Source organism: Rhododendron vialii, chromosome 8a, assembly GCF_030253575.1.
Source record: "Rhododendron vialii isolate Sample 1 chromosome 8a, ASM3025357v1".
Taxonomy (NCBI): domain Eukaryota; kingdom Viridiplantae; phylum Streptophyta; class Magnoliopsida; order Ericales; family Ericaceae; genus Rhododendron; species Rhododendron vialii.
In genome coordinates, this window is record NC_080564.1 from 5,737,078 (window position 1) to 5,762,436 (window position 25,359).

The window sequence follows — 25,359 nt, forward strand, 5'->3', positions numbered from 1 at the left end:
GATGTCAGGTGACCGTTGCGAAATAGTAGGCGAAAAGAAACGGAGCCAGCCAAAGTTACAGGTGGCAACAATAAAATAAACAACCATATTCCACTTCTCCAGTATCAGACTGCAAATCCAACCGATGCGCCGTTTAGCTGTCAACAGTCAAAAACTTCTCACACCAAAGCATTTTCCCGTTATACCACCGACTTTAATTTCCCTTAATTTTCTCCCACATATATATACACCCCCACCATAACCAACAAAATGTGAGAGACCACCACAAAAACGAGAGAGAGAGAGAGAGAGAGAGAGAGAGAGGGCAAAGAGAGGGGTGTGGGGAGAATTAGGGCTAGGGTTTGCAGAAAGCAGAAAAGCGCCATTTGTTTTTCCCTTTCTGCGGCCCTAAAAAAATCCCCTAATTTTCTCCCCCCCATGGTATCCACCGCGGAAACCACCCCAGACGTCTCACCAAAATACTCCGACGACGAAATGCACGACATGTTGTTCGCCCGACGCGGCTGTTGTCACTGGAACATCCCCATCTTCTCCAGCGTCGTCGGAAACTCGAACAACGCCGCATCGGGACCCTCCTCGATCTTTAAGTGGGAACGGATATCGAATTCGTCCCCGGAGAAGGAGGAGGAGAGCGCGTGGTGGCTGAGCGCGTTCAAGAAGTTGAGGGAGTGGTCGGAGCTCGTGGCCGGGCCGAGGTGGAAGACGTTCATACGGCGGTTCAACAAGACCCGCGGCGGTTGCTGCGGGATGAGGAATGGTAAATTATTCCAGTACGATCCCCTCAGTTACGCCCTCAATTTCGACGATGGGGTGGGGCAGAACGGTCATTTTGATTTCTCGTCGAGGTACGCGGCGATTCCGGTCTCGGCCAAGTCGTCGTTGGATCTGGGGACGGACACGCCGGTGTTCAGGTGAGCGAGGAGTTCGCTTTTGTCGGCGGCGAACGTGGGTCGCGGCGGCTGCGGCGATGAGGAACGAGGAGGATGGACGGAATTGAGAAATCATTCGGTGGTTTTGACTTTTGTTTTGAGGCCCCACATAGGGTCAGGTCGTCTGGATTGTATGGGATGTTTTTTTTTTCTTTTTTCGTTTTTGTTTTTTGTTTTTTGTTTTTTTTGTTGAGATTTTTTTATTCTTTTAAATTGAGGGGTTAAAAACAAAACCTTAGTTTTGGGACCTGCGTTGCATAAAGGAGGGCGAATGGATGGTGTCTTGGGGGCTGTAGGTGAATGGTTCATGTTTCATTGATTGATTGAATAGTTGTTGTGTTAATATAACAATAATAAAAATCTTGCCCAAATGAAGGTAGGTCTCAAAGCATTAGCTTTTTCCATTTCATTGTCTCTATATGTAATTTTCACGTTTTTATGTTTCCTGAACATTTTCAGAATTGCAACTCACAAAGTTTGGCTAAAGTGGGCAGAGAGATAATAAGTGATTTTCTCTCGTGAGGTTGCATGTTCGAATCTAACGAAAGTTAAATATTCTAAACCTTGGGTCACTGGAGAATTTGCATTGTCGTTAATTGGAGGGCTCTAAAATCAATCAAGATTCGCGCAAGTTGACTTGGTGCAAAATATGGAGTCTTTGGAACCATGTTGATGGAATAGACCTCGAGTCGCGTTATTATGTAGCTTTTCGAAAACAATATTCCCACCAAATGGCCTGCACAGAGTTGCAGCGAATCTGTTTCGAGAATATATATATATAATGAAGCCTGATCAAAAAATCTTTGGCCCGTGTCTGCACACATGAAGAGCAGACAGAATTCCAAGGCTAAAAGAATCAACAGAATCTTCGTTTCTACAACATAAAGAAAAAATAGAACATAAATCAACTAATTAGAGAGTGGGAGAATTTCTCGAATTTTAGAGTGTACCGAATGGCTTGAACTCGGGTTCCATTTATGGACCCCGATTTTTCCAATCAAATGGGTCATGTCCCTAGATTGCACCCATTAATCCGTGACCGTTAGTGTGTCCCATGAGTTAAAATGTTAAGAACAGGGTTTTTTGGAAATCATGGCAAACTAATTTTGACTTTGAACAAGTTTTAGCTTCCGCCAAGATGGAGAATCAAGGGCTCATGGAGAGGGAGAGAGAGTTGAGATTTTCGCGATTTGACAGTGGAAACTTTTCGTAGGGGCGAAACTGTATAATTGAGCAACTGTTTTACCTCTACGAAACGAATCGAGAAGTAATACTTACAATATCAGTTGAAACTGATTTTTTATAGGGTCTCATAAAATAATATTTTAAAATTTATAGGCATTTTTTGAATTATTATGAAACCTAGAGTGGACCCCACATAAGATATAGTGTAATTATGTGGTGTAAAAATCTAATATACCTAACCTTTTTGTATTCGTTCAATTCTGATCGACCTTTTTTCAATGTGAAATACTCCTCAATTTAAGACTCAGCCTTGATTTAAAAAACTCATTCACCGATACAAACAGCTTTTAAATGCACATTAACTTCATTCAATTAATCGTAATTATTGATCAATTTTGACCTACGAAAGGAAATTGATTTTGGCACTCCAATTTTAGCCATTGGCACTTCACTTTGTGTATGAATCATGTATAATTACAAAATAAAAGGTGAAATGCCAAAATCACATCCCCTACGAAACTATAAAATTTATGCATTAGTTTGGTATGAAATTAGTTTAACCCCAACTTCCGCCCTAGATGACCTAATTTTACCTTTAGTGAATAAAATATATTAGTCTAAGAGAAAAACACAATTATCTTAGTCCAAAAGTTAGTCTGGTTGTCTAGTGGATTTACTCTTTACACAAATGATCATGGTTCAATTTTCAGAATCAAATCACAAGAAATAAACTTCTTATGAATATTCTAGTCTCGGCATAAACAAAATTAGAGAAAAATCTAGTCGACATGCATCTAAACTAGGGATGGCAATAGTACCCTACCCGCCCCGAACCCGCCCCGCCCCCGATCGGGGCGGGTTTTCCACCCTATTTTCGGGTATCGGGTCGGGGTAAAAATTCCCAAACCCGCCCGGGTTCGGGGCGAAAGTGCCCCGCCCCTAAACCCGCCCCGCCCCTGCCCCGAAATACCCGCCCCGCCCCGGCGTATATATATATAATTTATTTATATATGTATATATACTTATATACATGTTATTTCATTTTTTTTAGCATTAATCCAAAAAACAATGTCTCTTTACTGTCAAGTAGCCTAATTAAATTTAAAAAAGAAATAAAATTTGATATTTATTGGTGTTTAGTGGATTTTTAAAAAAGTTTTCTTCAAATATTTATAATAAATTCTACACATAAAGAAATGGAAGGAAGTATCTAAAATATTGATTGCAATTAAAAGTTTAGATAAAACCGTGATACCAAAAGACACAAAAATAATTTCAAAAATTTTATTTTCTAGATAATTTTTATTATTATTAAGCATTTTTTTTATTTTTTCACTTATACTTTAATTTTTTTAATTTTTATGGGGCGGGGCGGGGCGGGTAAACCCGTTCCCCGATCGGGGCGGGAACGGGGGTACCCAAAAAAACCCAGTCGGGGCGGGCCGGGGCCGGGTGATGTTTTCGGGTCGGGGTAGGCAAAAACCCGCCCCGCCCCGCCCCGCTGCCATTCCTAATCTAAACTGACTCGGGCACCCTTAACCTTCGGAGGGAAAAAAGGCACAAATATCTTATTCCCCGTATCACGAGCTAGAAAACGACGTCGAGGGTCACAAGTCCATAACTACTCATAAGAAACACACATTACTTGTAAATCCACGCGCCTAAAAAGAGACATTAATAAATATCGCAGTATCATCGCACTAATTTAGGGAGCACAGTATCATCGAGAGGTACTAGTTCTTTTCTTTTCTTTTCTTTTTTTTAATCCTATTGAGTGAGGTAGTTCAGCAGTCCAAAACTCCAACTAGTACAAGAGACGAGAGATGATGATCTATTGACCCATGGGGGAGGTTGGCCTCGTGCTTTTGACTTTGGACTTGCCGGTTTATTCCTTTTATAAATTTTAGGATCAATTTTTCTTATCAGTAATTTTTGGAATCATTTTATTCTCATATTTAAGCATGTAAAATGGTTGTGGAATGAACTGTATGAATCAATCTACCGTGAGCCCAAACTGGTCCCGGGACGCCGGAAAAGAATAAAGAGAGACAAGATGCTGAACAAAAAGTACAAGGGACGAAACATGGATCCCAAATTCCTAACTAAAATTGCGAATCTGGCCCACTGCAATTGGCTGGCGACCTTTTATTATTTCGTGTTTTCATTGACACTTTAATCTAATCAATGATGGACAACAATAATTACTTTATTATCCTAACAATCATTCTACCACCACATCCAATCACACGCTCACATTCATAATTACGGTGGAGCCAGCACACACTACAAATCCAGTATGTATGGGACCAACTCTTATTATGAGTATGGGTGTGTATTTGGGTGTATAATTGAATGTAGTGTTAGAATTATTGTTATCGTAATGCTTTCCTTTCTTTTAAATCCTATCATCGATGCCACCTTCCTTTATTTAATTCCAATTCCGGAACACCAAATCCCAAGTTTTTTTTTTGTTTTTTTTTGGTAACGCAGTGTGTTTCCGGGTCAACTTGCATGCATCAAGGGACTAAATCTCTACGGCCCCCGTCAGCCTTTGCTAACCCAAAAGTTTTTACGCGTGAGTAGCTCCAATAAATTTTTCAAGAGCAGAAAAGTTAAACTTGGAACCTCGGGATGGGTTACCTAATGCCTAGTTTATTAGTGCAAAACTGCAAACTGGTCCTTCGCGGGCAGTTGGTAGAGTTATTTTACAAGTGAATTTTTATTGGTTAGAGTCGTCTCTTGTATCGAGAGAAATTAATCGTTAGACGATCAGATGCAATTAGCAGAGAGGTTCAGAAACAATGAGTGGAGAGGATCTGGACCATTATTTCAACTCCAAAGGAAAAAAAAAGTCGCTCTATCTTCAGATCGGTTTGTCCAGGAAAAACAATATAGCAAAATCAAATTATTTGCAGACAAGAATGTATCAAATCAACCGATCACGTAAGAACGAAATTAAAGCTGATAAAAGAGCCCAACTAGGACTTCCAAGATTCTAATTCAAAACGAAACGAACATTTGGATTTTTTAAGTTTGGCTTTAGTAGTAATAGTTATAAATAAATAAAAAATGTTTAAGTTTGAATTGTTTACTTTTCTGATTCATCTCAAAAGATCAAGAAAATTTGGCGTAAAACTAACAAACGCGAAAAAAAAAATTCAAATAAGGACAAATAAAAAAAAGTCTAAAAAGTACTTTTAAGTGCTTAGTGGAATGGAGTCAGCTAAACAAGCCCACTCATACCTGATTTGAACTTTTTTTTTTTGAACAACGAATTTTTTTTTATTAATTAATCTTTGAAAGGGTTGCAAAGAGTGATTCGAACTTGCTCTGAAAGCTTAACAAATGTTTTCTTTTAAGTGCTAGCCAAAAATAAAAGACAACAAATACCTAGATGATCAGATGGACGCCAACCAAGTATGATCGCACCAATAAACTTCCAAAAGATAGCCATGAGTTGCCCCAACAAAAATATCATGTAGGGTAAGAACACTATAGGCATGAATATTATTGTGAGACATATCGTCTTTACAAGAACTCGATCTGCAGACAAAATATTCATTTGAAGATGAAACTAACAACTCTAGAGAAGACGAGAGACAAAATTCTCACAAATCAAACGACTAGTAGTTTATCTGAAGAGACGGAAGAAAAACAAAACAAAAATAAAAATGTAAAAGAATATGTTTAGAACTAGTACCATACTACCATGGCCTTCCCTCCCAGCGCCACTCAAGGGTATGAAACCCTAAGGAAAGGGGGAGGGACAAGAAAAATATTTGTGGCAGCTAGGGTTGTTTGTGTGTGGGTGTGGGGTTCTACAGCAATTTGCATGTGAATGTTATATCACGTGCACTATAAGTGTGTTTTCTTCTCATTAGCAGTTAGCAAATGTGTGTAGTTAGTACCCAAATGGATATGCCTAAGTCACGTAATGCGAAAGAAAATGAATGAATGAACGAGCCATGCTCCTAAGAACATGAGCGTAAAACCATCTTCCAAAAAATATACTACTCTACTAAACAGCGAGAAGTAAAAATTCTTCCTCTGAAAGATTACGAGACTAGTGGGGCATCATCCTTTGTGTTAGTGCGTCTTAACGTGCATTTGAGTGGGGTAATTTGAGAGAGAAAGAGAAAGTTCACAAATGTCTTCTGATTACCTCATTTTAACTAAACCATTGAACTTTGAATACTACTACTACTACTTTTAATTTTAAACGTTTTTCGTAAAAAAGTACTCCAGTACTTGTAAAGTAACAATTTTAGGCCACTTTAAACAGGACCACTTTCCTTTTCGGACCATCACTATGTTTAAACTTTGAATGAACAAGTTCCATTTCTGCAATTAGTAAGCAATTTGGAATCCAATTCTCCTTCCGATGTTAATAATGTCAACTTCGAACATCTCTCAACCAACACTAAAATCAGAGCACTATCTCAATCTTGTTTGTACTTGCCAACAAGTGATCATCATTCACAATTGATAATTTCATTTTTAATCGGATTTTCAAGTTATTATAACAAAAACTTACTGTAATTTTAAAAGCAATGTTTACAAACAGATAGTTATCCAAATGTAAATTAAGGTAGGTAGGAAGAAATCTAGGACCGATTTCATTATTAGAGAAGAAGGGAGATTCATGGGAGAGTGGAAAAAACTTGCTAGAGTATATTTGATTCGATAAGTTTGAAGAGTTTATAAGGTAGGTAAGCAACATAGGGCTCCATTAACCAACTGGGGCTAGCTCAGTTGGTCGGAATTTTTGCCATTTCACTAGGAGGTCAGGAGTTTGAATCTTTCCACTTGCGTGTGTGTTCTTTCATTTGTATTTGTTGGGATTATTTCTTCCTTTAACAGGGGGCTTATAGTTAAGTTGGACTTATCCTGTTAGTTCAGTTGTTGGACTTGGTTATCTTATGAACTCTCACCCAATGAATATAGTGTCTCATGATTTGTATTTTGTAATTCATAGATGATGTAATGATCTCTCCTAACGATTGAAAACAAAAAAAACAAAAACAAAAAACACATAGGGCTCCATTCTAATGGGTCAATGAATTGGTTAACCTCTTAATCAAATCAACCAATTCACTTAGTCAACACTTAGTCAATTGTATCGATACTTAGTCGATTGTGTCCAGATCATTGTCAATCACAAAGACTATTAGTAATTACATTTGCGAATTATGTCATATTGGTTATAGTATGCTCGATTAATTAAACTCTTAATCAAATCACCTTCGGTCTGAGTCAATTATAGAGATCAATCGTTTAATCGTCACCCTAGCACTAATTGATTGACTAGCCTTCATCAATACCACTAATGATTATCACAATTTAGTCACCATATCATGTCCATCGAATGAAATGATTCAGTTTGACGATGCATAAAAGTACACTAGTAGATCAAGGGTGTTTTTAAAATGATTGGAAGACGACCGCCACCACTTATCCCCTCCACCCTTGCTTTAAAAGGATCCCCGTTTCTCCACCACATCTCTACCACTTATCCCCTCCACCCTTGCTTTAAAAGGATCCCCGTTTCTCCACCACATCTCTACCCCGTGATCCGCTCTCTATGAGCCTCTAAAATTTCAACAAGTTCGCCATTTACAGGCAAATCCCAAAGAATTTCAGTGTCCAAGCATAAGCTATTCTGGACACCACTGACAGCTAAATAAAGCAAGAACATGCATCGTATGGGTCCCGCAGAATCAAGAAAACCACACAGGAGAAAAATTCCAACCAGATGTGATAACTTCTTCTGTACCAGATGAGGAACTATTTGAATGTTCCAACAGCGTCAAGTTCAAGATTTTCAGGAAGAAAGTGAATGAGCTACAACATCAACACTGTGGGAGTCCCGGAAACATCGGAGGTTAAACACTGACAAAATCCGTGTTTTGGTCAAGCTAATCGCGATTAATTAGAAGAAAGAACAGTTTTGAAATAAAAAAGCTCTCATCATACCAAAGATATTTTCCAAGACAGTGCTTTCATGGATCCCACCACCACCACCAATGTCCTAAGACTCCCAATTCAAAGATGATGATTCCCCACAAATGATAGTGCTCACACTATCCAAAAAAGGGTTAAGAAAAATGATTAACAAGAAAAAAGAAAGGTTGATCAAACGTATAAAAGGAAAAAAGAGAGGAAGAGAAAAGCCCGAAATACCACGAAAAGACTGGAAAAAAGGAAAAGGAAACTCTAGAGCTTTAGACATGCACAATGGCAAAAACAGGAGATCCAAGCTATAACTTCAAGAAATCATTTAGCCCTAGAAGGAATGGCAAATATATTAACACGAATGGATGTGAAATATTTTGATTACGAATTTTAAGATATTCGAATAGTTTTTGCAATTTGGATTCTGGACCACAGCGTACAGAATAAAAGTGTCGCAACCTAGTCGTAAAGGAATAGGATCCTCAATAAAAACATGAAAGTATTTGTCAAAAAATCAGTGCAGTTTGTGTCAGCAACTCAACCGGCTTCAGATAGAACATGGTAATTTAGATGTTAAACCAATTTTTTACTTTTACTTGAAGAGAAGAAGTCATCTCTATCTTTGTAGGCCGTAAGGCTTCCAAGTTTGAATCAAAAGACAAAGTACACATCTGTAACGCCATAACCACCATAAAAATTCTCAACCATTGCCAAAAATTTAGATAGGAGGAAAAACGAAAGGCTTAACAAGCTTCAATCTATTGTCAATGATCAACCGTGAAACCAAGCAGGTACCTTTCACACCAAGCGAAGGAGAATGACTCATTGAGTATCCATAGAACTTCCGAATCTTCCTTTCTTAGACCAGAGCCAAATCTTGGAAACAGAATAGCTATCTGTTTTTGACCCAATACTAATCTTCTTCCCCTCCACATCCCCGTCAACTGAGGGGTTGCTGTTGCATTCTCTTCCTTTCACAAGCTTAAGATCCCGACCATCTCGATCATTTCTCAAGGTCAAGGCCACTCTAAGGCTTGTATCACCAACCACATACTGATACGAACCCAATGAATAACACCTTCTTGCATCCAAATTACTGCTACTGGTTTCACCTACATCTGTCTCCCCTGCACCATCGTTTAATTTTCTGAACTTGCCAAGTCTCACTGGAAAACCCCCCTTTTCACTAACAATTTCTTCCATTTGCACCGTCTTCTGACTCGAAACGAACCCATTTTCACTGTTGTTGGGAAACCCATCCTCGTCTCTCAAATCGTCGTAATCGAAGACCGGATTTTCAATAGATGGATTAAAGAGGGTCCCTCTACAAAGCGGACAAGTTGAGTTTGTCAAAAGCCAGGTGTCTATGCAATTAATGTGGAAGGCATGGCTACACACAGGAAGCAACCTAAGCTTATCTTTCTCGGTAAACTCACAGAGGCAAACGGCACAATCGAACGGCTCTTTATTAGCACCCACTATCTCTTTATACATAAAGACTGGTAGGGCATCTATGAAAGCTTGATCCAGACCAGAGTCATGGAGATGAAAGAGTTGCTGTAGTTGTCTTTGGAGGGCATCAGAGGATGAAACTTCTGGGTATCTGTCATTAGATTGATTTGGAGAAGATGGTTGTTTCATGAGGAATCTAACAAGTAGGTGGAGGAGACCGGATACGAAAAACAGAACAGCTAAGATTACTATAATAAATAGAACAGCTGGGCTAATTTTGGCACCTGAAGATGGTGATGGTGATGAAGGGGTTGATGGAGGTGAGGATGAAGGTGAGATAGGAGGTGGGTATTCCATTAAACCATCTCTTTGGGTGATTTGGTGTTGAATCCAAGACATTTTCAAATGGGTGTGCTCAAAAACCCATCTTTGGTCTCCCGCTTCTGACATTGCACAGATCATTGGGGGGGAAATCCAAGACTTTCTTGCTCATAAAATCAGAGTCACCATACCCCCCAACTCACTCTGTGAAAACAACCTAAAACAAGAACTTGTCTCTTTCATTGACATCAAACCCTAACCCTCAAATAAAACCAACAAAGAACACAACTTTTGCCCTCAGATTTCACAAAAATCCGATCTTTTTTAATGGTTTCAGAGGAAAACCCCCAAGTCTATGATTGAGCAATAATAAGAAGATGAAAACAGGGAAAAAGCAAGATTGAGGGGTTTACCTACCTCGATTCTAAGAACCCATTGTATTCTAAGAAAAAGCTCTGCTAGTGGACCCTCCTCAAGCTGCAGCAGCAGAAGCAAAACCCTAATCACAGATGCTCTCAGGGAAGAGGAAAGTGAAACAGGAATCCTCTCTGGTTTCCTATGTCATAAATATATGTATACTTGTATATCTATGGTAATATATTGAATATTTTCCTCTCTTTCTTCTCTCTCTCTTCAATTTCTAAACAGGGAGAAGGGTGATGCCAAAGGGCGGGCACTGACACTGGACAAGTAGTTCCCAAAGTGCGAGGTAAAGTAATATGCCAAAAAGAAACAATTTTTGAAAAGATTCGCACGCTCCAAATGAGCGCGTGAAGGGGGTTGTTTGACGTTGTCGAGTGGGGGCAAAGTGGGCCTGGGCTTGATTGGGATGTGTTATCTGCACAAGGCCCAGTTGACAAGCCATGCTGTGCCTTTTTGGTCCGTGCACAAAAATGAGACAAAACCCAAGAATAAAATAAAATAAAAAAGTAATAAACCCACAAAAGAGGGAAACAAAAAACTCCAGGAGCACAACTTTCGGATACAACTCCAAACACAATTTTGGCGAAAAAAACATTTATAGAACGGCTTGATTGGGATGTGTTATCTTGAAAAAGAGGAACGTAAACTCATATGTATGTATCGAACGGCTCTAAACGCATTTGTATTTGAAGTTGTGTTTTGGAGCTGTGTTCTTGTTATTGCTCTTGTTTGATTTGGGGGTAACATTTGCACCTTGGGGGGTAATGTTTGAAGTCGTGTACTCCAAGCCATATTATTAGTACATGAGCTGGCTACTCTCTATTTCAGCTCGAATATTTACTCTCTTTGCTCGTGGAGACGTTATTCCATTCGAATTATTTTTTATTGGACCATTCCAATGATTTGAGCCTAGATCATCTAAGAAATTAAATTAATTATACATTACTGACATCTGAACGAATCTCATTTGTTTAATTTGAAAAACAAAACGATTAGCAACAATTCTGACTGTCTACATTGTCCAAGAATGTTGACGGTGTTTGATGAAAGGGTGATTTAATTAGGCTCTTATGGTTACCTAATCATTTTAATTTGTTTTAGAGATCATCTATATACATGGAGATCTACAAATGAGTAGGTAAAATTCATAAACAGGATTATTAATTTGGTCGAGTCCCCATAGATGAGCCAAGTCCATTATTACTATTATTATTTGCTTTGGTAATCACCCCATTATTTCTTCTATCTTTTCCCTTTTTGGACTTTTCCAAACAACCAACGGCTGAAGATTTTGTTCAGAATTTAGGGAAGCCCAGAGAAAATAATTGAAAATTATAAAAATTTCTTAATGCTTTAGTTGAGATATTACTTGGGTTTGTGGGTTTGGTTTGATGTGCCTTAAAAGGATAAACACATGAACCCTTGCTTATTTTTAAGTGCAAAGACAACTTGTTAGGTGAGGATTTTGGATTACAACTGGATTTAATTATGAGGAGGAGATAATGGTCATTAGGTAAAATGAGGAATGATTCCAAACACCACCATTGACATTTGTTGATCCTGCATGTGTCTCTTACTTCATCATTTTTGCTTTATAATTACAAACAATTTGTCAATTGATGATGATTTTGTTCGGCACACCTTTAACTAGCTACCACTTTCGGATTCACATTGTGTATGACATCTTAGACAAAAATAGAAGTAATCAAGTAATTACATGTTCAATCTTTTTAGCATATGTTTTTGGATTGTTGTTCCTGGTACTAGAACAACAATCTGTGCTCACTATCGCGTGTTTGGTTCAATGATCGTGTTTGATGAAAGAAAAAGATAGAGGATGAGAACAATAAATTGTGCTATTGGGTCTCATACTTACGCCTCCTTTTGCATCGACAACGCGCGTGAATGATGACTTTAGATATACAAGGAGAAAAAGAATTGAACTTATATACTGTTCTCTTTAGTTTATTGCGATTGAATTGGTGTTAGAACAACGCGTGCGAACATCGTAGGGTTCAATGGTTGTCTCTGTAAGGCAAAGAGTGACGACGAGCTAGAGCACTGAATTGTGGTAGGGTTCACAATTTCCATTCATGTCACATCAAAAAGGTATATAGCGATCTTAGTTATATACAATAAGTAGAAAAAATGAACTTAAATGTTTCCTTCTAACTACTAGTGTGAACCGTCGTAGGGTGCGGTGGTTGTGTTTTTAGAAAGAAAAGAGGGAGGATGAGAGCACCAATCGAATTGTGTCTAGGGTCTCATAATTGTTATCTTGACTATCTTTTATATATAGCCTCTAGCTTGTTGTGATCATGGTTGTGCACCACCAAATGTGCATTCAAATTTATACTTTTTGTGTGCCTACCATAATTCTTCTCCCAAAGACAGATAGATGCATTATGCACCCACCAAACTTGAATGAAAATGAACAAGGGATCATTTTCTCAAGTATATAGGGTCAATGGCCAGTACCATATTCGTTGAGACAAGATGTTAATGCCAACACCAACTTGTTGGCCTTTTGTTGCGTGCTTGCCTAAGCTTTGATAGCAACATTATGTATAAAAAGTCAAAAATACCCCTGATGCTATATTTCCTATCAAGCTGAACTTGACCTACGGTTCTTATACAAAGTGACTGAAGCAAAATTTTAGGGCTGATATTGGACGTCCTAAATTTTTTGGGGTCATAGACAAATATAATTTTATGTATTTTGGCAACTTAATATATACTAGTATTGCAACGGAGTTATTCAATGAAACTTCGGGATAGCAATTGCCTCTGACTAACTCTACGTCCATCCCTTATATGACGTAATATCGGCAACGCGCTTGACCATATGAAGTAAGAGCCACTAGCTCCATAATTTTAGTACTCCAAAACTATTCATCCATTGATATCTAGGAATATGAAACCCCATAGTACCTTAGGAAAAACTCTCTTCTAGTATTTGCATAATATATTGCTTCTGAAATCATGGACCTCTCTTCCTCCCTCTAATTAGTAGCAGTATTGATTCTAATTTCTAACAGCAGCTTGATTTTATACGAAGCCTTGCCTCCGGTGACCGATTCGCGCGTTTCCCATCAATCTGCAACAAATTCGCCATCCTCTACTCACTCTCGCCCTCTCGACTCAGGTTTTTGTCACACTAATTATATGGACCACTCTTCTCGGACCACTGAAAGAACCCATTGGGCCAGACCCAATCCATACTATTAATCCCCAAGCGACATGCAAGTGTGCTGAATCAGTGATTTGTAAACATATAAGGAAATTAAAGTACAAGGGATTTAGTCTTTACAAATTTAAGGTGTATTTTCATCACCTTTTCTTTTTCCTCTACCCACCTCTCCAGAAATCCTTGATCCAAAACAGCCTAAATTCTTGGAAAGAAGCTGCATCCCGCAAATATGCCCAACTAAAATTGAAATCAACGTCAACCAGTTCTAGAAATACTACAATTTACAACGATCCCAGTTGTGTTCAAAGGATTAACAGAGAACTTCAACAGACTGAAAGCAGAAGCCTCAAGAGTATGAGACTCAAAGGATTAACAGAGAACTTCAACAGACTGAAAGCAGAAGCCTCAAGAGTATGAGAGCATATTGGCATATAAGATATTACGGTAAATACATTGGTCAATTACACCATTCTTTTGTTTGAACTGCTTGCATGAATACAACTCTCATTCTTGAAGCAGCAATTTGCTTCAACCAACATGCATGTTACAGAATCTCAGGTTCAGAATAGTGCTCGCGCCACAACTGTTGGCTGTAATTTGCTTAAATCAAATCATTATTTCCTTAGAATAAAAAAGCACATGATTGCTGTCGAACTATACTTTCCTTGCTCAAATAACATTCGGGAGAGACAAAGCACAGTTGCAAAGCAGAAAAACTCAACCAGCAGGAACCAATTTAAAACTTGTCCCCATAATAATAAGCTGTGCCACCCATTAATGCAACGGTAGCACCTTGAGCAACCACACGAGCTCTCATTAGCTGCTGACCCAAGTGAGAATTGCCCTGTCTGAAACTGATTAACCCAGCCGTGAGCACTCCTGCGGTGATAAGTGCACCTGAAATAGAGAAGGCCGCAATGTATTCTCAAAGATAAATAACGAAAAATTCCTACAAAGTTCCACTCGCAACAATAACCTTTTCATTTATAATAGCTTTAGTGTTGATTTCAATCCTAGCATGGTAAGAAATCTGACAACAAAATGATTGATTCTCTTTTTTATCGACAAGGATCGGATCCTGTTGTCTCTTATTTCATTTTTCTCGTTCATGTAAGAATTGGGAAGTTAATCAGAAAAGGAAAATGGCACAAACTATAAATACTGTAAAAAAGTGCCAAAATGATATGTGATCTCGTAAAAAAAATGGAGGTTAAACCATGTTGTAAGTCTTGGGTACCAAAGTAGAAAGTAAAGAATAACGAAAAACAAAACAAGCACTCACAATGACACAAAAATTTACGTGGTTCAGCTTATAGCCTTACTGCATAGGGCAAGACGGCAAGACTATTTCAGTGTAGAGGAAAAGTTTGAAATGAACAAGACACTCAAATGGTTCTCACACCCAAGTACCCCAGAACTCCAGAAGTATATGCTACTTCTTGCATACCCAAATTATACAAGAACTCATTCTATAGTTCCTTACCACTAGACTCTCTCTAGGAGTTCAATTTGTTTCAGCATGGTTTGAAACTTAGAAATGAAGCTCCTATTCACGGTTGAAGTCTAGACTATTCATAGTTGAAGTCTAGGACTACATCGCAATATAGAGGAAACTTCAAGGGGACGGATGCAATTATCTAATCCAAACCCCCTGGTCAATTAGAACGCCAAAAATGTGAATTGGCAATGCTTTGGAGGCTTTTCCATTTGTATTCAAAAGAGGCAAAAATCATGTGGCCAAAAGATTAAGCCACACGCACCGTGAATGTAGGGTTATATTTCTGGGACACTGGGGTACTAGAAACATTTGACTGTCTTGTTCTTTGGAAACTTTTCCTCTATAGTTAAGTCCTCTTACCGTCTTACTTCGTGGAGTAGGCTATAAGCCGAACCATGTAAATCTTTTGTGTCATTGTGAGTGCTTTTTTTTTTTTTTTTTTCATTATGCCTTATTCTTTCTTTTTACTTTGGTTTTGGTACCCAAATTACCGCCTTGTCACAAAAAAAAAAAGAGATCATTCTACGAATAAATATGACTGAGCCAACCATGCACCAATACTACATGTACTACAATACATGCCACCCTCATCTACCATATTTGCTACCACACCCCATGCTGCCACCTCCATGCACCACCGTTAGATCAACTACCACAAGACTTGCCACCACCACCCTGCCAACATTTGCAAAACAGATATGCTGAACAACAATGTTACGTGGACCAGGGTCAAAAAGTGGAAGCACATGCGAGGTTAGGAGGCTGGTCCTATTTTCAACTACTCCCCTAAACTAGGATACGAGGACAAGGCTCCTATGCAATAGTGATCCTTTGTTTCTTCCATCCTCTAGTGCAAAATGTACTGTATAGTGTATTCGACATAGCCTGTTCAACATGGGTACTTTGCTCCAGAGTTTGTATTTAAAGTTGCATCTGCTGGGTTCTAGAATGTTCTTATTTTCTATTTCAAATTTCACCAAATGTTTATCCAGGCTTGACAACTTAGGCTCCATATTCATTAATCTTACAAGTCGTCATACCGATGGCATGCAATGTCCACCAGAGTGTTTTCTTCCAAGCATCCCTATGACAGAAGGGGTGAAACATAAAAGATTCGACCACCACCCAACCCGCATGATCACATCCAGAACGAATGTTCGATTTTCCGAACTGCAAAAAGTGCAGAACTCCAGGCCATAACCAACTACTTCTCCAAAACCAAAACTACCAGTCTTGCCGAATGCTATATCATCAACTCTCCGGATGCCACAATTACTGAAACACTCCACTCACCACCAACACATACAATTTATTCTGATCAATGCCATGCTTATCAATTTTGCACAAACAAAACAACATTCATTTGAACAAACTTAATTCAAATGAAATCAAATATGTCCACTGTAGAACACCAATCTAGTTTTACATCATCACATCCATAGGTAATCAAAACATCCCAGTATGAATAGGACCAATCTCTTGTCAGATAAATCCATATTCAAGAGAGAATTAATCATTTTTTTTTACCATAGTAAAGGTGGTTGCGCACAACCTAGTCTACGCACATCCTGGAGTCGAGGGTTGATTCTTATGCTTAACCCAATGAATTCAAAACACGTAAGTGAACCAAATTTAGTACGTGCTCAAACAACCAGATGCGTTGAATTTGTGTGGTTTAAGTTACGAGAAGGAGAGGGGACTAGCGTTATACCATTTCACCAACAGTAGTTTCCATTTTCTTACTTAGAGAACTCCAGTCTCCAGCCCTTGCTCTTTCCTTACTGATTTTTTTTTAAGCTCAGATGAGTAAAACCTCCTATAACTAACTCTAGTTTATGACTCAAACTCATATCGATTTGAGTTTTATTCAAATCAAAGGAGACTCTAATATTCACTCAAAGTCATTTCCTCCCTCTCAAATTTACAACATGCTATTAATAAACAGTTCACTCAAATTTGTGCGTAGACTTGAGTTTCCCCATTTAAGTGCTCCATACCAAACGAAGCTTTTACTCAAAATTTTATTTCGATTTGTGTAAAACATTGAGAAAAGGCTGGAGATGCTCTTATAAACCCCGTAACAGAACCAAATTTCGTATGCAGACAAACACTAACAAGATGGGTTCCAGGGCAGTTGACTTCGCCGGTATCCATGTTTACACCACCAAAAACCAACATCAAGTTTTTGTTTAATTTTCCCCCTACAATCCGAGAACGATTGAATACTCTTCATGTCTTCTGCCCTATCGAATGCACTGAAAAAATATATATATAGAAAATAACACTTTCGACCAAACTTACAGGAGAAAAAGTTTGACAATTTGGCAATAAGCGAATCGCATGGGATTCACCTCATTCACAGAACTCGTATCCGTATATACAAACACAAGATGCAAGAGCAGATATATATATATATATATATATATATATATATATATATATATCTGTATGTAAACGCATAAGGGTAGGAAAAAAGAGGGGTATTGAGGAGATACCGATGGGAACATAGGGGTTCTTGACGCGTTTTTTGGCCTCAAACAGCTCTTCCAGTTCTGAATTGATCGCTCCCATCTTCTTCTCCTCCCCGTAACGGAGAAACGCCTCACAGAACCCGCTTTTGTGTCCCTCCCTCCCACGCTTGTGGCCTTAATTCGGACACCAACAATTCAAACGAAAAATTTCAAAATGGCCCCCTAAACTTTAACAAAATATGGAAATGGTGCCATATCTCTGTTAGAGAAATCAAAAAAATTATACTGTATAAATTTATGGATAAAATTGGAGAAATGTCCATTTTTTTAAAACGTTTTGTATCTCGCACATACGAAACCCGCAACAAAATCCACACAAGCAAATAATGCATCCTGAAAATGCATTTTTTATAAATAAATAAAAAAAGTACAGCGCTTCTTGAAAATGCGCTTTAAAGTTTTTTTTTTTTTTTTTTAAAGATAAAGGATAGTGTTGCAAAACTAAGTAGAAAAAGTTAACTTTCATGGTTAACAATTGGTGTCGAATAAATGAGCATGATTTTGTGGAATCTATATTAGGTCTTGCAAAGATAATTCAAATCGTAAGTTATTCTTAAAATATTTTTTCCTTTATGGATTCTTGTAAAAAATTAACTTAATCCGATATTCGTAAAGGCTTTTTCACTATTCGTAGAAGCCCTACGAATTTTGAAACACCCTACGAACTTTGAAACAACCCTTATCGATATCGGATTGACTTAATTTTTTTCAAAAACCCATAAAAATTTATATTAAGAATAACTTGTGGTTTGAATCATCTTTGTGGACCCATAATAAGCTCTGCAAAAATCAAAAATATCATTGCCTATTTAATGGAAAACAAATCAAAAAAAAAAATTCGCACATCTTTTTTTTTAACGGCAAAAGAAAAATTTTATTAATCTTTAAAGTTATTATAAAGATTAAAAGGATCATGAAGAAAGGCTCACAACAATAGGAATGCATCCCAACTAGGGGCACCCAAACTAATGATAATCATAAGCCAAAACATGAACCAAAACGAACAAAAAAAAAAAAACAGTTGACAAGTCATCAACTTAATGAGAAACAGAAATAAATTGGTAGCATCATCCATGACATGAAGCCATAGAGCTGTGGAAAGAATTCGGCTTTGGCATCTTTGGTTGAATTGAAAAACTAGATTAGAATTTGCCACCACCAGGGATTCGGCTTCGTTGATTGGAAGCAATTGGAATTCATCATTGAGTAGAAACCCCAAGTAAATCATCTAAACCAAATTACTAAAACTTTAACGGACAATGATATTTCTGATTTTTGCGGGGCCCGTTATGGGTCCTATAAAAATGATTCAAACCGTAAAATATTTTTTATGAGTTCCAATTATGAGTTTCTGAAAAAAAATTAATTAAATCTAATATGGATAAGGGCTGTTGCAGAATTCACAAGGCCCCGACGAATGCTGAAAAAACCAGAATTACTCCTAGCAGCGAAATTTTGAAAGAAGAATTACTATGCACGATGGTCTGTTGTTTTTTTTACATGGTTTTCGTAATTGGGTTTTCAAGCGAGTCACTCGGGGTTATTGGATTAAATTAGGTTTGGCGTGCCTCTATTACCAATTACCATTGATATAAAATCCAAAAAAAGCTTTTAGAAATCTTCTAATTGGTCCAAAATATTTTTCTGCCAATCTCTTGGACATTTTGGGTGAGTCACTACATTTAAGTTTTATTTTTTGGATTGATCATCCGTTTTTCGATGAGAGTAAAAGTAAAAAAATTATAATGAAAAACAAGGAAAATTGCCTAAAAATTGATTTTTTTTAATCTACTGTGGTTCTTATATATATTTTTTCAACTTCGATCCATTTTTTATTTTTTTTTTCGATTTCACCTGTCGATCCGACAATTAATTCCAACAATTACAATTTCTCCTGACCTTTTGGCAGCGAAGAATTACTCATGGCCGCGAAGAATTACTCCAGCCGCAAAGAAGTATTTTTGGCTGCAAAGAATTACTCATAGCCACGAAGAATTACTCCTGGCTGTAAAAAATTACATTTGGCCGCAAAGAATTACTCCTGGCCGCATAGAATTACACCGGGCCATGAAAAATTACACCTGGCCGCGACCTAGCCGCATAATTTGTATTCTAGTACCGTCAACAATATTGAGAATCCAGACGAAGGACACTAAACGTACCTCTCTATCTCTACTATAATTGTACTGACAATCATGGGAGAATAGGAGTAGGGAGCATCCCCCACTGAACAGAGTTGAATGAGGAGGGCAGAACTGTATGTGTAAGAAATTGTAGGCAGGAGTCTAGCACAAACATAACCAGAGTGCTATGGAGTGGAGCGGCCTTGCATTAGAAACGCAGCCCCCTTTGCAGCAATGATGGCGGTGGAGTGCACAGACATTGGTATGTCAACAATAGGCAAGGCAGCCATGACCAAAGGGATGAGCAACTTTGTGTTAGTTGTTTATTCTAATGCTCTCGGAAGCATCATTCTCCTGCCTTTCGTTCTTAGCAGGTGCCCTTCTGTCTCTGATTTTAGATAGCGGATTGTCTTTACTTATTATTGCCAACTCATGACCTGTTAGTAAGCCATTTACTCCTTGATTATTGATCAGAAGGAAACAAGCTCCTTTGACGATTCAATCCTCTATAGATTATTCTTCCTTGGGTTATCGGGGTAAAATACTTGAAAAGACTTTCGCCTGACACCTATGGATTATTCACTTGGTTTATTTAGATGATTTCTTCAATCTTTGCATCTTTCAATAGCGAATCACTGTGAATTTCTGTTGCAGGAGCTTGGCACAGATGCTTGAATCTACTGGTGTCAAGTACAGTTCACCAAATCTTTCATCTGCAATGAGCAATCTTATCCCAATATTTACATATGTGCTTGCCATCTTATTTAGGTAAGGTGCTGTCTGGTGATTCAATTTGTTTAGTATGAGTATCAATACTCATTTTGAGAAGGATTAAGGTTATCAAAATGTATTGGCAATGTTTAGAAAAGTAACGATGATTTTACTAAGGTGGATAATTGGTGTTTGCTGGGATGTTGATGGGGAGCCAATTCTATTTCTTTATTATTAAAAGTTTGACCTTCTTAAGAGCATCGTGGTTTTTTTTTATGTTTCTTTGTTTTGGGTACATTTCTTATGATTTTGAAAGGTCAAGTTGGTTTCTTCCTTCTGTTTAATAAGACATTGTTAATAATTTTGTAAAGATGCTTTCGTCCTTTTGTTTATTAAAACATTTGCATTGTTTTCTTAAAGGTGCTTTGTTCATGTTGTTTAATATAGCATTCTTAATAACAATTTTCATTGTATTTACCTGCCAAGTATATCAGTGGTGATGAAACACTGTATTGTGTATCTCTTTTATCCATTCCACCTCCTGTGGCCTAGTGCCACAGCGACTAGATATGGGCCAGGCCTTGTGCATGTAAGCTCTTGGACACCCTCCCAACAACTCGGTTTTCAAGGGTGAATTCTACCTCAGGGGTTTGCATCATAAACATCTTTCACTTTACAGTTTTAGGAGGAGAAGCCCTGAAATGTCTAGCATAGTTACTTCAAAGCAGTGAAGAGCTCTGATGTTGAATCCTTTTGCCAGCGCTGGTGGTTGATTTTGTTTTTGTGTGGTTGATTTTGGCCTTTAACACAAGATTGGTCACCAAGGTGGCTAATAATATATCATTTTCGCAGTGGACCTTGCCTGCAAGACTGGGATGTCAAACTTTACTTTCCACTAGTTATCAGGGGCGAATATAGTATGCTTATATTCATCTGAGTGAGTTGTTCATCTGGTTTAATTTGTATTAAAGTATCGTAATACAATATCATGACATTAATGGTCCTCTCTCTCTCTCTCTCTCTCTCTCTCTCTCTCTCTCTCTCTCTCTCTCTCTCTCTCTCTCTCTCTGTGTGTGTGTGTGTGATTGTACTGGCACACGGGAGGATAGGAGTAGGAACTATCCCAGACTTAACATAGATGGATGAAAGGAGGGCAGAACTGTATGTGTAAGAAATTGTAGGCAGGAGTCTAGCACAAACATAACCAGAGTGCTATGGAGTGGCGGTCTTGTATTAGAAACGCAGCCCCCTTTGCAGCAATGATGGCGGTGGAGTGCACGGACATTGGTATATCAACGTTAAGCAAGGCAGCCATGACCAAAGGGATGAGCAACTTTGTGTTTGTTGTTTATGCTAATGCTCTCGGAAGCCTCCTCCTCCTCCCTTTCGTTCTTAGCAGGTACCCTTCCGTTTGTGATTGTAGACAGTGGGTTTTCTTTACTTATTCTTGCTGGCTCGTGGCCTGCTAGTGTACCGTTTTCTCTCTCTTGATTCATCACAATGATGTTTTTCATTGATCAGAAGGAAACGAGCTCCTTTGACGATCTCAGTCCTCTGCAAATTCTTCATCCTCAGCTTAATAGGGTAAAAATATACTTGAAAAGACTTACGGATGATACATATGGATCATTCACTTGGTTTATTTAGTTGATTTCTTCAATCTTTGCGTCTTTCAATTTAGCAAATTACTATGAGTTTCTGTGCAGGAGTTTGGCGCAGATGCTTGAATCTACCGGTGTCAAGTACAGTTCACCAACTCTTTCATCTGCAATGGGCAATCTTATCCCAATTTTTACATATGTGCTTGCAATCTTTTTTAGGTAAGGTGCTGTCTGGTGATTAAATTTTGCTTAGTATAAGTATCCGTACTCATATTGAGATGATCAAAATATTTTGATAATGGTTAGAGCATCTCCAATCCTTACTCAAACTTTTACTCAAATTTGAGTAAAAGCTTCATTTGGTGTGAAACACTCCAATGGAAAAACTCAAATCTAGGCACAAATTTTAGTAAATGCTTCATTAATGGCATGTTTTCAAATTTGGTAGGGGAGAAGTAGCCTTTCAAAATTTGGGTTTTTTTTTTTTTTTTTTGTATCCCTTGATTTGAGTAAAACTCAATTTGGTATAGGTTTGATTAAAGGAGTGAAGCGGATTTTGGGGGAGGTTTTACTGAAATTGTGAGTTTGAGTATAAAAAAGGGGCAAGTTTTGGAGATGCTATTACAAAAGCAATGATGATTACACTAAGGAGTATAATTGGTGTTGGCTGGGTTGTTGATGTGGTACCAATTCCATTTTGGTTATTATTAATAGTTTGATTTTCAAAAGAGCATCAAGGTTTTGTTGTTTCTTTGTGTTTTTTGGTATATTTCTTATGATTTTGACAGGTCAAGTTGGTTAATTTCTTCCTTTTGTTTAACAAGACATAGTTAATAATTTTATGAAGGTGCTCTCTTCCTTGTGTTTTTTTCGAACTTTGTCATTAACTTCGTAAAGGTGCTTTCATTTTGTTAAATAAAACAATATTGTTACTACTTCTTTGTATATTATGTGCCGAGTATATCTGTGATGTTCAACACTGTGTTGTTTCTAGGATGGAAGAGCTAGATTTAAGAAGCTCAAGTGGTGTAGCCAAATTCTTAGGTGCCTGGGTATCAGTACTAGGAGCCTTCACAGTTACCCTATACAAGGGCCAAAAAATCCTTTCTGCTTTTCCTCTTTCAGGGATTCCTCACCAATTTCTTGACTCGCAACAACCAAATTGGGTCCTTGCAGGTCTTCTCCTTTCAATGGCTTTCCTCTTATTTGCCTTAATGGGCATTTTTCAGGTAAATTAATATCCACACATAAAAGGTGTATACTTTTATTGACTTTTCAATTTAGATGGAACCGATTAATTTTCTCTTTCCAGACAGCAGTTGCAAGGGAGCTCCCCGAGAATACAACCATAGTTTTCTTCTTCTGCTTCTTTAATACTATCCTATGTGGAAGCTTCTTTCTAATAGTGGAAAGAAATCCACAAGCATGGAAGCTGAATCCTGACATTGAGCTGATTTCCGTTGTATACTCTGTAAGAAGACTAAACACTTGATATTTCGATTATGCTTTTGGGGTAGTGTGTGATTTGGGAGTTCCATTGTTCTAATGTTTGCGTCTTTTGATCCGTTACATGCAGTTGAGTTAATGCAGCTTGATGTTGTTGACCGTTTCTAGTATGTCCTTTTCTACCAGAATAGACAAAACCAATTTTATAGGTTCTTGTAATCCTTTCCAGAGTATCGCAAATGAACCCATTATTCAGCAATTCAACTAAAGACTTTGTAGTGACTTCTTCAAGTTCCCACAGCATATAACCAACAGACTGTGCAGGAGTCTCAATTTGCATATAAATCATTTCATTCATTTCTTCGGCTGTGATGTGTTCTCTTATATTGATGCATCTTAGAGGAAGCGATATAACACATACCTATTTGTCTTCATCCTTAGGCGATTCTCGGTTGTGTAGTCCACAACAGTGTTTGTACATGGTGCTTGAAGGAGAAGGGCCCCGTCTTTGTTGCCATGTTCAAACCAGTGGGGATTGCAATTGCAGTGGCCATGGCATCCCTTTTTCTTGGGGAACCCCTTTATCTTGGCAGGTACTTGTGTGTTTCTTTGCTTCACGTAGTCCGAAAAGTGAGAGCCCAAACTCTGGTGGGGTTGCCTACGTGGAGTTGGTAAATCATACTGTACTCATTCAACTTAACAATCACATTGAAACACACGCGTATGCAAGTGCACACATGCTCAAGCACCATTCAAGCAATTAAGATTTTAAGGCCACCATTTAGATTCTGTTTTCTTGATTCGTGTTTAGAAAATGTAGAATACATATTTGTTTGAAGGTTTTTGCAACTTGCCCTCTTGAGAATTTTCGATATATAGTTCATTGATGTATCCATTAGATATATACTTTCGATATTATCGATGACCATTCTGCTTAAAAGATAAGATATGTAAAATGGCCTATGTTTTAACTTTAAAAAGTTTCTGTTTGCAAAATTTTGCGTAAATGATTTCTATAAGCATAAGCCATACATAGCCTATTGTTTCAAACTAGGTCTTTACTGATTGTATCTCCTATATCTTCCGTAAGCAGTGGTCTAGTGTACTAGTTACGACCTTTATTACGAATTGTTGAGATCATATTTCGACTTAATGTCTATGCAGTGTGATTGGAGCAGTAATTATAGCTCTTGGATTCTATGCTGTAATGTGGGGAAAAGTAAAAGAACCGAAGTTGGTACCAGCTGACAGTGGAATTTGTTCCTTTGAGTCATCCTCAGAGAGGACCCCTTTTTTGCAGAACAAGCCCAAGGAAGAAATCTAGAGAGGCGTTTGTATCGTCTCTCAAATGCCACTGCTTGCATCGCTAGTGGGAGCTTTATGCGCTCGACATAGTCTTTCACTTGATACCATATATGAAAAACTTTGACATATATGATACTTGCCCTCTACTGGAAGCAAAGCCCCTGCTGTAAATTTTAGATCAGTATCTCCACTCTCTTTCCTTCAGTTGTGTGATTGTTGTACTGCTTGTGTACAAATACTAATATATTGGTTTGTATTTTGTAACATCACGTCTTCTGGGCAGAAATGAGCATAAACAATATTGTTTTGGATTTTGGAAAATGGTCTTTTGTTTCGCTGTTGGAATCCCTTCTCCAGCATCTCGAAGCGAGCAAGAATTTTTTTAGGAAGATAGGCTGAGGATTCTAATTGTCCGAAAATACAAGAAAACAACAAGGAAAAAATACAAAATACAAAATACGAAGTAGTAAAAAAACAGCAGCGGAAAACCCACGAGTCCACTTAAGACTGGATTTCGAAGAACCAAATTTGCATCAAGCGAAAGCACCAAGCCTCCCACCGTTGTCGTCACTTCCTTCGCCGTCATTGCCACTACCGCTACTGGTGAAACTACACCACCGTTGCCTCTAAGAAGCCGTAGGACGCCGAAGCTCTCGATCCACCACAGATTGGTGGTGGTCAACCCATAAATA

The 25,359-nt window shown here is 38.1% G+C and overlaps 5 protein-coding genes and 1 long non-coding RNA gene across 6 annotated transcripts; 4 read left to right on the forward strand and 2 right to left on the reverse strand.

Moving 5' to 3' along the window:
• The first annotated feature begins 164 nt into the window (after positions 1 to 164).
• Positions 165 to 1,300, forward strand: LOC131298908 (uncharacterized). The gene has a single exon (XM_058324410.1). It carries the CDS (start codon positions 418 to 420, stop codon positions 913 to 915), a length of 498 nt encoding a protein of 165 aa, XP_058180393.1. The 5' UTR covers positions 165 to 417; the 3' UTR covers positions 916 to 1,300.
• Positions 1,301 to 8,631: 7,331 nt separating this feature from the next.
• Positions 8,632 to 10,532, reverse strand: LOC131298909 (RING-H2 finger protein ATL46-like). Its single transcript, XM_058324411.1, has one exon. The coding sequence runs from the start codon at positions 9,978 to 9,980 to the stop codon at positions 8,889 to 8,891; it is 1,092 nt and encodes a 363-aa protein (XP_058180394.1). The 5' UTR covers positions 9,981 to 10,532; the 3' UTR covers positions 8,632 to 8,888.
• A 3,041-nt stretch (positions 10,533 to 13,573) lies between these two features.
• LOC131298912 (uncharacterized) lies at positions 13,574 to 14,320 on the forward strand. Its single transcript, XR_009190572.1, has 2 exons — positions 13,574 to 13,752; positions 13,812 to 14,320. It is a non-coding gene; the product is annotated as an uncharacterized LOC131298912 (long non-coding RNA).
• Positions 13,844 to 17,618, reverse strand: LOC131298910 (RING-H2 finger protein ATL48-like). The gene is made up of 2 exons (XM_058324412.1): positions 17,446 to 17,618; positions 13,844 to 14,349 (listed from the first exon to the last, which is right to left on the reverse strand). Exons 1-2 carry the CDS (start codon positions 17,519 to 17,521, stop codon positions 14,189 to 14,191), a joined length of 237 nt encoding a protein of 78 aa, XP_058180395.1. The 5' UTR covers positions 17,522 to 17,618; the 3' UTR covers positions 13,844 to 14,188.
• Positions 17,619 to 19,841: 2,223 nt separating this feature from the next.
• On the forward strand, positions 19,842 to 20,949 carry LOC131298500 (WAT1-related protein At5g40210-like). The gene is made up of 3 exons (XM_058323987.1): positions 19,842 to 19,978; positions 20,259 to 20,372; positions 20,763 to 20,949. Exons 1-3 carry the CDS (start codon positions 19,842 to 19,844, stop codon positions 20,947 to 20,949), a joined length of 438 nt encoding a protein of 145 aa, XP_058179970.1.
• Positions 20,268 to 24,988, forward strand: LOC131298913 (WAT1-related protein At4g15540-like). The gene is made up of 7 exons (XM_058324413.1): positions 20,268 to 21,714; positions 21,837 to 21,899; positions 22,022 to 22,135; positions 22,911 to 23,145; positions 23,229 to 23,387; positions 23,804 to 23,955; positions 24,527 to 24,988. The coding sequence occupies exons 1-7, from the start codon at positions 21,530 to 21,532 to the stop codon at positions 24,684 to 24,686; spliced, it is 1,068 nt and encodes a 355-aa protein (XP_058180396.1). The 5' UTR covers positions 20,268 to 21,529; the 3' UTR covers positions 24,687 to 24,988.
• The last annotated feature ends 371 nt before the right edge of the window (positions 24,989 to 25,359 follow it).

Coding starts and splice junctions, on each gene's coding strand:
- LOC131298913 (XM_058324413.1), top strand. CDS start 21,530: ATGGAGTGGCGGTCTTGTATTAGAAACGCAGCCCCCTTTGCAGCAATG. Junction 21,715..21,836: donor CTCCCTTTCGTTCTTAGCAG/GTACCCTTCCGT, acceptor TTCATTGATCAG/AAGGAAACGAGCTCCTTTGA. Junction 21,900..22,021: donor TTCATCCTCAGCTTAATAGG/GTAAAAATATAC, acceptor GTTTCTGTGCAG/GAGTTTGGCGCAGATGCTTG.
- LOC131298500 (XM_058323987.1), top strand. CDS start 19,842: ATGGCGGTGGAGTGCACAGACATTGGTATGTCAACAATAGGCAAGGCA. Junction 19,979..20,258: donor CTGCCTTTCGTTCTTAGCAG/GTGCCCTTCTGT, acceptor TTTCTGTTGCAG/GAGCTTGGCACAGATGCTTG. Junction 20,373..20,762: donor GTGCTTGCCATCTTATTTAG/GTAAGGTGCTGT, acceptor TGTTTAATATAG/CATTCTTAATAACAATTTTC.
- LOC131298910 (XM_058324412.1), bottom strand. CDS start 17,521: ATGGGAGCGATCAATTCAGAACTGGAAGAGCTGTTTGAGGCCAAAAAA. Junction 14,350..17,445: donor GAACCCCTATGTTCCCATCG/GTATCTCCTCAA, acceptor TCTCTATTTCAG/GTGCACTTATCACCGCAGGA.
- LOC131298908 (XM_058324410.1), top strand. CDS start 418: ATGGTATCCACCGCGGAAACCACCCCAGACGTCTCACCAAAATACTCC.
- LOC131298909 (XM_058324411.1), bottom strand. CDS start 9,980: ATGATCTGTGCAATGTCAGAAGCGGGAGACCAAAGATGGGTTTTTGAG.